General features: G+C 37.6%; 1 protein-coding gene across 4 annotated transcripts in view; it reads right to left on the reverse strand.

The window, feature by feature from the left end:
- ATP6V1H (ATPase H+ transporting V1 subunit H) overlaps window positions 1-12830 on the reverse strand; it is a 39587-nt gene that overhangs the window by 15850 nt on the left and 10907 nt on the right. For 3 of the 4 annotated variants that reach the window (XM_042870140.1, XM_042870137.1, XM_042870138.1), the window contains 5 exons: window positions 12000-12053; window positions 9288-9385; window positions 6433-6625; window positions 2663-2841; window positions 1760-1885 (listed from right to left, as the gene is read on the reverse strand). In XM_042870140.1, the coding sequence (XP_042726074.1) occupies window positions 1760-1885; window positions 2663-2841; window positions 6433-6625; window positions 9288-9385; window positions 12000-12053 (650 nt within the window). The remainder of the gene's footprint in view (window positions 1-1759; window positions 1886-2662; window positions 2842-6432; window positions 6626-9287; window positions 9386-11999; window positions 12054-12830) is intronic. The other variant, XM_042870139.1, reaches the window with a different exon arrangement.

Genomic DNA, 12830 nt, shown 5'->3' on the forward strand with positions numbered 1-12830 from the left:
GCTCAATTACTTTCAGTGGTGGATAGCCAGCAATAAGACACTGTTCCCTGCCCTGTAATGAGGAGGGAAAAAAAAAGACAGATATGAAGGCTAGGCAATGATAATAAGTTTTAAAATGTTAAACATACAGAACATTGGAAAATTAGACTCATCTCTGCTTAATGAGATGACAAATGTCTTAATAACTTTCCATAATTAGAACAAGCTGAAATAAAAAATTTCAATTGGAGTAATTTTACCTCTTTTCTTTAAATGCTACAGACACTTCCTAAAGACTGGAAAGTGACAGATGAAGAACTTTGTCCAAATTGTTTAAAGTACAAGATGAATGAGCAGAAGCTTGAAGCATTACGCTAATCAAAGTACTACACTAATCAAAGATGATAAAGGATCTACACAAAGTTGTTAAGCAAAGAAGTCCATCACTTGCATAAGTAGTCAATCTTGATGCAAGACAGAAAGAACAGCATGTTCAACAATAAAGTATATTAGAGCTAGAAGACAAACAGAGTGACAGATATAGGAAAATAAAACGATAAGGCTTGAAGTGAAGGAAGGGTTATTTGTCAAATTTGTCAAACACTCAAATTCTTAGGTACAAGAATCTCTTTGCCATGCATTTTGTGGGGGTGCTGTTGTTTGTTGAGGTTATCTTTTGGTTTGGTTTTAAGGAACTACTGTAGAGCATTGTCCTTCTGGCAGTACAAGCACAACACATTTGCCAAGCTGTCCCAAAACCTGGAGAGATAAACACAGCAAAATACTGCCATCGCTACAGGAAATTAGTCTCAACATCATCTTCACATTGCAGCTGGCAGCATCTAATTTTTTTGTGTGTGTAATATTTAGCATCTAGAAACGTGCTCTCGGAGAGGAGCTTATCAGACTGATTTCAGGACAGACTGAAGTGCATCTAAAGCTCAGACCCAGCTTGCTCATCATGCCTTCCAATGTAACATACACTTCAATTATCTCCTGTTTTCTGTTAGGTCCTGCACTTACTAGTAAATACTAAATAGGAAGAACACCACATATTATCAGTTAATGACAACACAATTAGATAACCAACAACTCCCATAGCAAATAAACCCAGATTTCTTTTGAGCGCACACTTCCAGAAGTCAGCAATTACTTGACTCCAACAGGAAAGATAAGCTTAAGATTCAACTTTATCTAACAATTTTCTATAAGACTGACTCAAGACAAAATGAACTGGAATGTAATCATAGAATTAATAAGGTTGGAAAAGAGCACTAAGATCATCTAGTCTAACCGTCAGCCCATTAGCACTATGCCCACTAATCTAGTATATCATACAATAAGTTTAATTTTCCTTGAAATAGTATCACAGCTTTGAACACCTAGTTTATTCAAGTGAAGTGTTCACTCAAACCAGTGACAACAAAAAAAATTAAGGTATATAGCTGCTTTCCAAATGAAAGCATTACATGATTCAGCTGTACATGTTTAAACTTAAGAGAAAATATTTCTAGCTTAACTATTACCAAAACATTTTGATAAATAAAAACAAATAAACAATTCAGCATTTAAAGATAAGTTTTTAAAAGTACCATACAGTATATATATTAAAAAAAAAGGACCAAAAATGACCATCCAATGGTTAATGACAGCAATGACATCAATGACAGCAGGATGCTCTGACTTGCACTCGTTTTAAACACATGTTGAAATAAAGTGGATAAAAGTTCACTTAACTACTGAATTAAAGAATTACATGATTCAAGAACTGAAAACTTACTTGAGTAGTTCATAATTCTTCTCATTTAATCTTACAGCATTCTCCCGCCAGAACTTCTCAGACTTATGTACAGGACTCCACTCCAGCCTTCCTGACTTGAGCTCAGAACTGTACTCATCGAAGGAGCTGCAGCACAAAAGACCTGAATGAAATATTGGCTATGCTTCCACGGAGTCTGAATTGTGCGCCAAAGCCCGCCTCCTGAAAGTTGGAGCACAATTTGTTATAACACATTTGACTCATCTAGAAGACTGCTTTGTGCAGAGCGTTAGAACTACTCCTTGATTCAGAGTTCAGCACTGCCACAAAAAAAAAAAAAAGCATGAAATGTGAGAAAAAATTGTCTTCAAACATACCCATCCACCCATCTCAAAGCAGAATTCCTGGAGAGGAGAAAAAAAATCTCACACAACCCTATGCTTTTTGGGAATTCTCGTATTTTGCAATTCTACATTTAATTTCTCCAATCAAGGATCCCCATCTTTGCCTTTCATACAATAAAACCTTTGACATGAACTACAGTACAATTCAATTTATACAAAGGAACAGGAACTACATCAGCATTATCAAAATCTTGAGTTAATGTGGATAGCAAAACTATGCTAAGTAAGCAGTCTTTAGCATAAACTGGGAACTCCTATAAACTCCTCATGGAGCTGTTTCTGCAAGGTTTACCAGTTATGAAGATTACATATCCAGAAATGAAGACTGTGTTCAGCCAATAAATACTTATTTGAATAGGAAACTTATATAACCAGAATATCTGTACATACTTTATCAGCCATCATTTAAAAGCTGTAATTACCATATATTACTATACAGCTTTAAAAAAAGAAAATAAAGGTTTTTAACCAACATTTGTTGGATTGTGCGTTTGAAAAATCTTCATACTTAAAAACATACCTAAGGTCCTGCACACTCTCACCAAGCTTGTCCAGTAGAAACTTGATATCTTCACTTATGTCTTCATCATCATATTTCTGTTGATCCAAGTTCTCCAGCTGCTTTAAAACTTTACACTGAATCATGGCAAGAGCATATTCTTGGCGAGTTTCTCTCTCAGTAGATTTCTCCAGCAAGTTCTAGAGAAATAAAATGTTTTTATTTCTTGATTTTAAGAAAAGACTATTTTGGAAGACTAATATCACTAAGAAATTCTTATTGGCAGGATTGAGCACTTTCTGAAATACTGTCTCCAAAGAAGTACAACTACCAAATAATGGCTGCTCTACATCTGTACTTAGCAGTGCAGGCTGTCTAGGACCAGCCATGCTATATAGGAGTATTCATATTTGTTACTATTGCAAATCAAGAGGAATGTAAATGATAAATAAATAAAATCAGGGCTCTTGCTTGCAAGGTAAAAGTAATGCAAACATGCATGCTGAACAGCACAAACAAGACTGCATTCAATCTTGGGTCACTTTGACCCCTCTCCTTCTAGATGGTATGCTACCTTAAACGTAGAGAAGCATTAATTTACCTGCTTTGATCATTTTCTATGTCAAATAGGACCGACTAGAAGACCAGTCAAAGGAAAAGGACACAATGAAACACCCCAGATTCTGGAGCCTCTGCTGTAAACAACTGCTTCCATCTGGGATTGTCATTTTAGCTTTCCATATAGCAACAGTATAAAGCAAGAAAGCCATCAAAAAACTGTAGCCATCTAACTCAAGAGCTAGTACCTAGATTAAATAGCTTCTTTCGAATTTGGGAACATTCCAACTAGCTATCTTTTATATAAAGATAAACTTATGGCATGAATTACAACCACAGAATGTAATAGTCAAGTTCCAATGTTATTTATTCATTACATTTCTAACCAACCAGCTTCAGATTATATTGTTCTGAGTTAGCCACCTACAGTTTCTAGTGCAACATGAAGTCCATAGAAAAAAATAAGTCCTTATGAAAAGGACACACATTCATATAAATAAGTCTCAATATCAACCTGAAATAAGTCATGCAATCACACAGAAGAAGCTGGACTGCACTCCTGCTCATGTCACAGAACCTCTACACTTATGTTATTACTAAATAAGATAGAACACTGCAAATGGATGTTAAAAAATTCCTATTTAAAATAAGTCAAATTACAGCTTTTAAAGTGAATTCTACGCAGCCATTAGTGTAGGAAAAAAAAAACCCACATTCCTATTTCAGTAAGTGAAGATAATTTACAGAAAAAAATGCTGAACTACCAACTTCAAGTTGTAAGTGCTGACAAAAGAACAAATAACAGATCTCAAAAGACCACAAATCCTAAGTTGAAGGAACAGGTAGGAAAAAGTGTCCCAAAAAAAACCTCCTAGTTATTTATGAGACAGACATACATAGAAAGCTACTCAAAATACTATGACATAAGTCATACCAAAGAGAGGTTTACAAGCTTTTCGTAAGTGAAATTTAAGTTAATTTGGAGTAACTAAGCAGTGAGGGAGAAAGGATAACCCAGGGAACTACAGGCCAGTAAGCATCACCTCTGTGCCAGGGAAGATCATGGAGCAGATCCTCCCAGTTACCATGTTAAAGCGCATACGAGATGAAGAGGTAATCAGAGACAGACAGCATGGCTTCACCAATGGCAGATCTTGCCTGACTAATCTGGTGGCCTTCTATGATGGAGAGATAGCACCAGTGGACAGGGGAAGGGCAACAGATGTTATCTACGTTTGACATGGTCCCTTACTACAACCTTCTCTTTAAATTGGAGAGGTACAGATCTGAAAGACAGACTGTTTGATAGATTAACAACTAGTTGACTGGTCGTAACCAAAGGGTTGTGATCATTGTTTCTGTCTTGGTGGAGGCTGGTCACAGGTAGTGTCCCCCAAAGGTCAGTCTTGGGACCAGTGCTCTTCAACATCTTTATCAGTGACGCAGACAATAGAATAGAGTACGCCCTCAGCAAGTTCTCAGACAACACCAAGCTAAGCAGTGCAGTCAATACACTGGAGAGAAGGAAAGCTACCCAGAGAGACCTGGACAGGCTGGAGAAGTGGGCCCATGAAAAAAATCTAATGAGGTTCGACAAGGCCAAGTGCAGGGTGATGTACTTGGGTTGGGGCAATCCCAGCTATATATTATACAAACTAAGAGAAGAACCTCCTGAGAGCAGCCCCGCAAAGAACTTGGGTATTCCTGGTGGACAAGAAGCTGGACATGAGCCAGCAGTTTGCACTTGCAGCTCGGAAGGCCAACTGTGTTCTGGGCTGCATTAAAAGAATAGTGGCCAGCAGGGAGAAGGAGATTATTGTCCCCCTCTACTTGGCTCTTCTGAGGCCCCATCTGCAGTACTGCATCCAGGCCTGGGGTCCCCAGCACGTCAAGGACATGGAGCTCTTGGAACCAGTCCCAAAGAGGGCCACTAAGGTGGTCAGTGGGCTGGAGCATTCCTATAAGGAAAGGTTGAGGGAACTGGGCTTGTTTAGCTTGGAGAAGACTCTGGGGAGACTTCATTGTGGCCTTCCAGTACTTGAAGGGAGCATATAAACAGGAAGAAAATGACTGTTTACAAGGGTGGATAGTGATAAGACAAGGGGGAATGGTTTTAAACTGAGACAGGGAAAGTTTAGGTTAGATATTAGGAGGAAGTTTTTGCACACAGAGGATGGTGATGCACTGGAACAGGTTGCCCAATGAGGCTGTGGATGCCCCAGCCCTGGAAATATTCAAGGTCAGGCTGGATGTGGCTCTGGGCAGCCTGGTCTGGTGGTTGGTGACCCTGCACGTAGCAGGGGGGTTGAAACTAGATGATCATTGTGGTCCTTTTCAGCCCAGCCCATTCTATGATCATGAGTTACTGTTGCGCAGCAAGTAAGTAAGCAACAACTGATCTCTCCCCATCCAAATTCACTTTCAACACCTACTACTGTAACTCAACTAGCATCCAGAGAAATTAACAGTATCCAAGATCTACATCTCCAACTTAGGGCACAAGGATTAAAAGTTTTTATAATTAGTCCAGTATCACAAACAATACAATTGAGAAACATGAACATAAAACCATGTGTACATCACAGTTAGCAGCTATAAACACAAACTTGTTTTCATTGTGAGAATACATTAAGCCTCAATGCTTAGTTACTCTAAATTACCTTAATTAAGACCTAAGAACTTCAGGTAGTACAGACACAATAATGAAGCACTCTTAAACAGATACCCTCATCCATATCAACAGAATGACCATGAAAAGATTTCTGGACTAGCAGATAAAATCCAAGTTGGTCAGCTAGCCAAAGAGATGCCTGGTTAAAATAATATTTCAATTTGTGTTTTATTTTCAATATTTTCATTACATTTAATTCTAGTTGATTCATAAGGCAAAACGTACTGCTAGTAAACTCCAGCCTTTTAGACAAGCACTAGAAGATAAAACTTTGAACTAAAGATGGCAAACTACTAATGCCTACACTAACAATTTTTGTCAACTGTTGCATTGCCTCCTACTACAGTCAACTTCACTTTAAAACACTGAATAGAAAATATCTATTACCTCTAATAGTAGATGATCTACTCGAAACAAAGCTCATTTCACACAAAAAGAGGAATAATTAAGCAGTCAGTCCAAGACACCTAATAATGCCCAACAAAAACAGCTGCACATCAGAAGCATCTCAGATCTAATCAACTGAGAGATGAGTACAGTGCAATTGCAGTCCAACACTCACCCGAAATGCTGCAAGGATGATTCTAGTTACTTTCTCTTTGACTGATTCCTGAAGAATATCTGACAGCACTGGAACAATATTATACCGACGTAGATATTCACACATTTGAGGGCTAAATGCCAGCAGCCACACACAGAAAATCATCTGATACTGAAGCTGGAAGCCACATTTGTTGCTCAGGACGCCCATGATACTGAAAAATTAACAGCATACATTTGATCTTTTAATAATGATTACATACATTGAGCTCTTATACCTAGAGATGTGTAACGTTTTAGAGGAACTTTTTGAAAAGAGCAGAGTATACAACACTTCACAGCATCCTGCACCAGCGTTTAATATTGTAAAAGCAGCTCGCTCAGAAACCACTCTTTTGAAAATTTAATTATTTCTTCCTCTGCCATAAGGAAGCTTTTCCAGTGTGAAGTGCTGTGGAACTGCATTTATCTTAAGTTCACTGCAATTCTTTTACCAGTAGCAAGTTTAGAGCATCATTTGTGGTTTTAGGAGAAACAGAGGAATATAAGAGGAATATCAAGGCAGAACAAAATCTACATAGATTCAAATTGTTCCCATAATTGTATTTATCCATGCAAGCATCTGAAATGAGCTTAAGTTAACTAGTGACTATATGCGAGTTTTCAAGAGATATTTTACAGGTATAGCATATATGAGATGGGATACACACACAAAGTACAACTGGAGAAGAAAAAGTGTCACAAGACTTACAAGAAAAAGAAGTTCCACAGAAATTTTGTTCAGCTGAGCTTTTAAAACAAGCAGTTTACAAGTTGCTGTGGTTTAACCCAGCAGGCAGTCATTCACTCACTCGCCCCCAGTAGTATGGAGGAACAAGATTAAGTAAACTCACAGGTAAGGTAAAACTCACAGGCTGACATAAAGACAGTTTAGTAGTTCAGAAAGTGAAGGGAAAATAATTATAATAGATAAAGGTACATAAAAAGCAAGCAGTGTACAATGTGATTGTTCAAAATCCTCTGATTGAAGCCCATTCAGTCCCCAAGCATCAGCAGTTCCCTCAGCCAACTCAGTTTTACTGTTCAGCATGATGCCTTTTGGCCTGGGATATATCCCTTTGAGTAGTTTGGCTCAACTGGCTCATTCTGATCCCTCCCAGCTCCTCACTGGCAGGGCAGCATGAGAGGCAGGCAAAATCTGACTTAGTGCAAGAAATGCTCAACAAAAGCTACAATATCTGTGTTATCAGCATTACCCCCCTCCCAAATCCAAAACAATGAACTATATCAAATAGTAGGAATAATTTTAACTCTCTCCCAGTTAAATCTAGGATACAAGCCAATTCCAAATAAAGGCTAATCAAGTTAAGAAGTGTATATGCACAAGCTGTCATCAAAATTGAGACAAATTCAAATTTGTTGAAATACAGACTTATTGTAACACTTAAACAGTTTATTGCTGTACCAGTTTCCTTTGAGAAAAAGTTTGCTCCAATGGAGCTACCTTGACACACACAAGCATCCTTTGAATTTTCATTTTAGAATAGCTCAGTTACAAAGTAGCTACAAAGCCATCTAATTCAGCTGTCTGACCTTGAAGGTTAATCAAAAGTTAAAGCACATCATTAAGGTCACTGTCCAAACGCCTCTGGAACACTTACAGACATGGTGAATCAACCACCCCTATAGGAAGACTGTTCCCATGTTTCACCACCCTCACAGCACAGAAACATTTCTTAATGCCCCGTCCAATTCCCCCCTGGTGCAGCCTTGTGCCATTCCCAAGCTGACACTGGTTCCCAGGAGCCTGGCATCTCCCTCTGCTTCCCCTCCTCTGAAAACTGCAGAGAGCAGTGAGGTTACCTCTTGGTCTCCTCCTCTACAGCCTGGACAGCACAATGTTCTCAGCCTCTCCTCTCAAAGAATACACCTTCCAACCCTGTTACCAGCTTTGGTGCCTTCTTCTGGATGCTTTCATGGACATTAACATCCTGACTGTACTATGGAACCAAGAACTACAAACAATATTTAAGGTGAGGATGTACCAGCACTAAACACAGTGGGAAAATCACCTCTTTTGACCAGCTGGTTGAGGTTTACTGAACCCCAAAATGCAGTTTGCCCTCCAATCTGCCTGGGAACACTGCTGGTTCAGGCTGAGCTGCTGTCAGCCAGCACCTCTATGTCCCTTTGCACTGAGCTGCTTTCCAGCCACTTGCTTCCCAGTCCATGCCTGTGTCTGGCATTATTCCATCTCAGGTGCAGAACCCTTGAGATATTCCTCAATTCAACTGCTACTTTGAATATTCTCTAATTCAGAGTACAAGGTTATTTTTTCTTAAAACATAAATTGTACAGCCACTATCTCCAAAAGACATACACATGGTATAAAAGTCATGTAGACAGCTTCAAAAGATGAGTGACATCTTGGACTCATGCAGATCTTTATGAAGAGAATTTGTATTAAAAGATCTAGCTGAAGCCATGTTAATTATTTTCTCCTTTCACTAATATTTTGAGATCAAACAACTCCAAAATGAACAGCAAAAATGAGCAGAAAATCACTTCTTCAGTCCTTGTTCTATCAAGTAAAAAACAAAGAATCAAAGTTGAAGGCAAACAGCTATAATCTGCTTCAGATACTGGTCTGAACTGTTCTTCATGAAAAGTAAAATAGCATCAAGGACTCACATTGGTACCTATATCTGCAAATTTCATTACTGTCAAACAGAAAAATGAATGTTCATTTTCAAATAAATTTTGTACTCAAGCAGAGGAGCTGTCCCTTAGTATAAGAGTTCCATTCCAAAACAGGTCATTGGAGAATATACTATCATAAGGTCAAGTATATCCACATTAAGTGAAGAAAATGCTCACCAGTTTACCCCATCTGCTTCTACCCAGGCAAAGCGATATTCATTAACTCTAAGCATCAGCTGCAGGCATCCAGCAACACACTGTACATACTGGGAACTCTAAGGGAAAAGAAGAGCACATCACTTTTTACAGGAGAGGCTTAGTTTTCCAAACTAGGCTCTGCTAGCATACATCAATGCACTTTTCTTCAGCAACATTTCAAAGTTAAGACAACTCACAATATGTTACAAGCTTCTATTTAAAAATAAAATAAAATGAAAACAAAAGTTGAGAAGCAAAATACAAACAGAAAAGACTTTTGAGCAGGAAAAAGTAGTTACGTAAGCAATACCAGTTTATCATTACAGAAAGAGACTGTAATAGCCTATCTGAGCATGCGTTCTTTTAGCACGTATGTAGGCAACGTTCTGTTTGACTGTAGTGCCAAAGCCATTTGATCCGCAGAATCAATTGCTACTCTATTGAGTAAACTGTGGAAAACTTTTTAATCAAGTCTGGTTAAGTCTGCTGGAGGTCTCTGTAGCCAAGTGAATCCAAATTGGTTTCTTTCCACATTCAGTTCCTAACCATATTCATCATAATGAGATGTATATTGATACAGAAGAATACCATTAGGAAGATGACTATGCAAAATCATCGTCAAACTTCAGGCTTACATTTTAATTTGTTCTCTATTCATTAAAATCTTAGCACATTATACTGTGCTAAGAAGAACAAGACTAAAACTTTCCCATCAGGAAAAGGTTGAGAGATGCATCACTGAACTCTACTTTCAGCAAGGTTCCTATACAAATTATCACAGACCAAATGTTTAAACAGATTTTCATCACTAAAAGCATGCATTTTTTGTGCGGTAAGATAAGATCAACTGAAGCTCAGAAATAGGTTTTGGTCAACATAAAGGCAGCTCCCAAGGTACAGAACTGGCATTTTATTCTCTCTGCACTCAGTTTCTGGTATTACCTTTACTAATACTCAGACATGCTACAAATAAAATACTTTTTCGTATAAGCCCCCTTCTTTACTAAGTGCCTCCAAAGCCTCGCGGTAGATCAGTTACACAACAGAAGGTCAAACCTTTCCAATGTTTACTGGAGAAAAAAAATTAGGCAATCCCACATGAAAAGAAAAGATAAGAAGCAAAAAAGAAAATTTGACATCTGATGAGTATCACAGAATGAGTTCATCCCTATCAAAATCTTTGTGTAAAAACTGAGTCCGGACATCTAGATTTACAAAAAAACCACGTTTATTTCACTGGATCAGTATGTATTCGCTTATGTAAATAAAGCAAATATAAAAACACAAACATTCTGTCCTCCTGAAATAATCTATTAATTTATTTTGCATTACCAACCTACATATTACCAAACTTTGTAAGGTGATTATCACAAAAGCATTCTCTTCCAACACTTATAATTGAAATTTCACAATAAATCCCAGACAGCATTCCCTACCTAAAATGTTACAACAGCATCCCTATTTTACTTAGAAATAAATTTGAACCTGCTTGAAAATCTTGCACAAGCTATATCTGAAATCAGAAACACTGTAATGAAGTCAATAACAAATTTGTCCAACTTAATTAACTTAGGGTTCTGCTGTTTTGAGACCTTACAGTCTATTCAGTGCCAGAACACAACCAGTATAGATTCCTAGCCAAGGGAATAGCTTACATTTCTATAATGAATGGTATGGCATGCAATAGAGCTATTCACTGTCATACAGCCACATGACAGAAACTAACACAGCTTAGCAGTATGGAACATGGAGCTACACACAAACACTGACATACTTCAACTTCCATGCTCAGGCTGTAATTTCCCCAACACCCACGGTGATATATAGCAGTCTTTCATCTTTACTATTTTCAATTCTGGTCAGGTAATTGAAAAGGCTTTTCTCTATAGGAGGCTAACACTTCAAAGCTATAACTACTTTTCTAAAAGGAACAAATTCCAGGTTCATATTTAAGTCTTCTGAAAGACAAGGAACAATTTCAGGCTGAAAGAGGGAAGAAAAAGACCACTCTGAATTCCAGTTCACATTCAAGAGCCACAATAAACTGTCTGTGTCACAACAAAGTCAAAAATCAAGTGTTACGATCTTTTGCATTTGCTATATTGCCGAAGTTTATCTCTAAGCCCAACACTCATTATAGCTACGTGCAATTCAGTATAAATGAATACTGATGAGAAAATGACGATCTACTCTCCCCTGAATTCAGGCTATTCAAATATAACTGCATTATAGCTTCAAAAGCACTCTTAGTAATTTCATGCTACAGAGATTTTGAGGGACAATGTTTGCTATAATATCCGATATGCCTTTTCAAGTTCTGCACATTATAAGAGTCATAAGCTTCATACTTTGTCTTCTTCTAGTGAGACAGTTCATTGCTAAACAGTGTTGTGCAAATGTTAAATTAATTGCCCATCTCTTCTTCAAGTTATAACAGTGAGGTTAGACACATCCGCAGTTTTTAACAACACAACCCAACTTGTAAAATATACATTTCCAGTGCCAGTATTTTCTGTGAAAACAATGTTTTCCAAAATAATTTAATTCCTTGGCGCCATCACCTGGCACTCTGTAATACAGTTCCAATTCCATTTTTTGTTGTTGACTCCAGAACACTTCTGCACCTTAATCTGAGGAGCGGATATCGTTCGCCTGAAATATCAAATTAACAAATCTTCAAGATATACTCACATCACTTGTGGAGACTGCTCCTGCTTCCACAGAACCCCCTGTACCACGTAGCTTCTAGCAAAAAAATACAGAAGTTGAAAATAACAGCTATCCTTCATCCTCACAAAAGGGTTGTTCCCAGCACTGTTTTGATTCTCCCATCCCTATAGTTATAAAAAGCTAAGACCATTAGATATTTTTTCTGCTCGATATATTACAATAGTAAAATGCAGTTATTTCACAAACACCCCATCATGACTTGTTTTTTGGTTTAAGTGTAGATTTACAGAATACTGTGTTCCACCTTCATTCCAGGGCTTGAAAGCTGTTTCCTTGAATCTTTCTAGCAAAATTCCAACTTTATCTGGAAGATTTTTCTAGAACTCTTAATAAGCCTACAATTTGAAAAATACACTTAAAAATATACTTATGTTTTCTATTCTCTGTACTCCACTTCTGTTACAAAACTACCTTAGAGAATGACAAATCACTAGGCTTCAATAAGGTGAAGAACCAGGTAAATTTCAAAAAATGACTTCAAAAGAGAAAAATTCATATCTGAAGGACAAGCCAGCAGTAAGCAGTTCACACTAAGCTAAGTACATGCAAATACTGTCCAAAAAAAATCAAAATTTATTTAGCTTCAAGTGGAAAATAATTTTTTAAATTTAAGATGACTCAGTATAGCAAACTGGAAAAATGCTTCCATGTTCACCTCCTGCTGCCATGGGATTATTCATCCTAGTAACAAGCTATGAGAAGCAAAACAACATAAAGAGACAAAGAAAAAAATCTCATGCTTTCTTCTTAGTGTCCAGAAGAGAATGAGCATTAACCAATAAAAAAAAGATT

Source organism: Lagopus leucura, unplaced genomic scaffold, assembly GCF_019238085.1.
Source record: "Lagopus leucura isolate 7727_CA_CO unplaced genomic scaffold, USGS_WTPT01 Super-Scaffold_100002, whole genome shotgun sequence".
Lineage (NCBI taxonomy): Eukaryota > Metazoa > Chordata > Aves > Galliformes > Phasianidae > Lagopus > Lagopus leucura.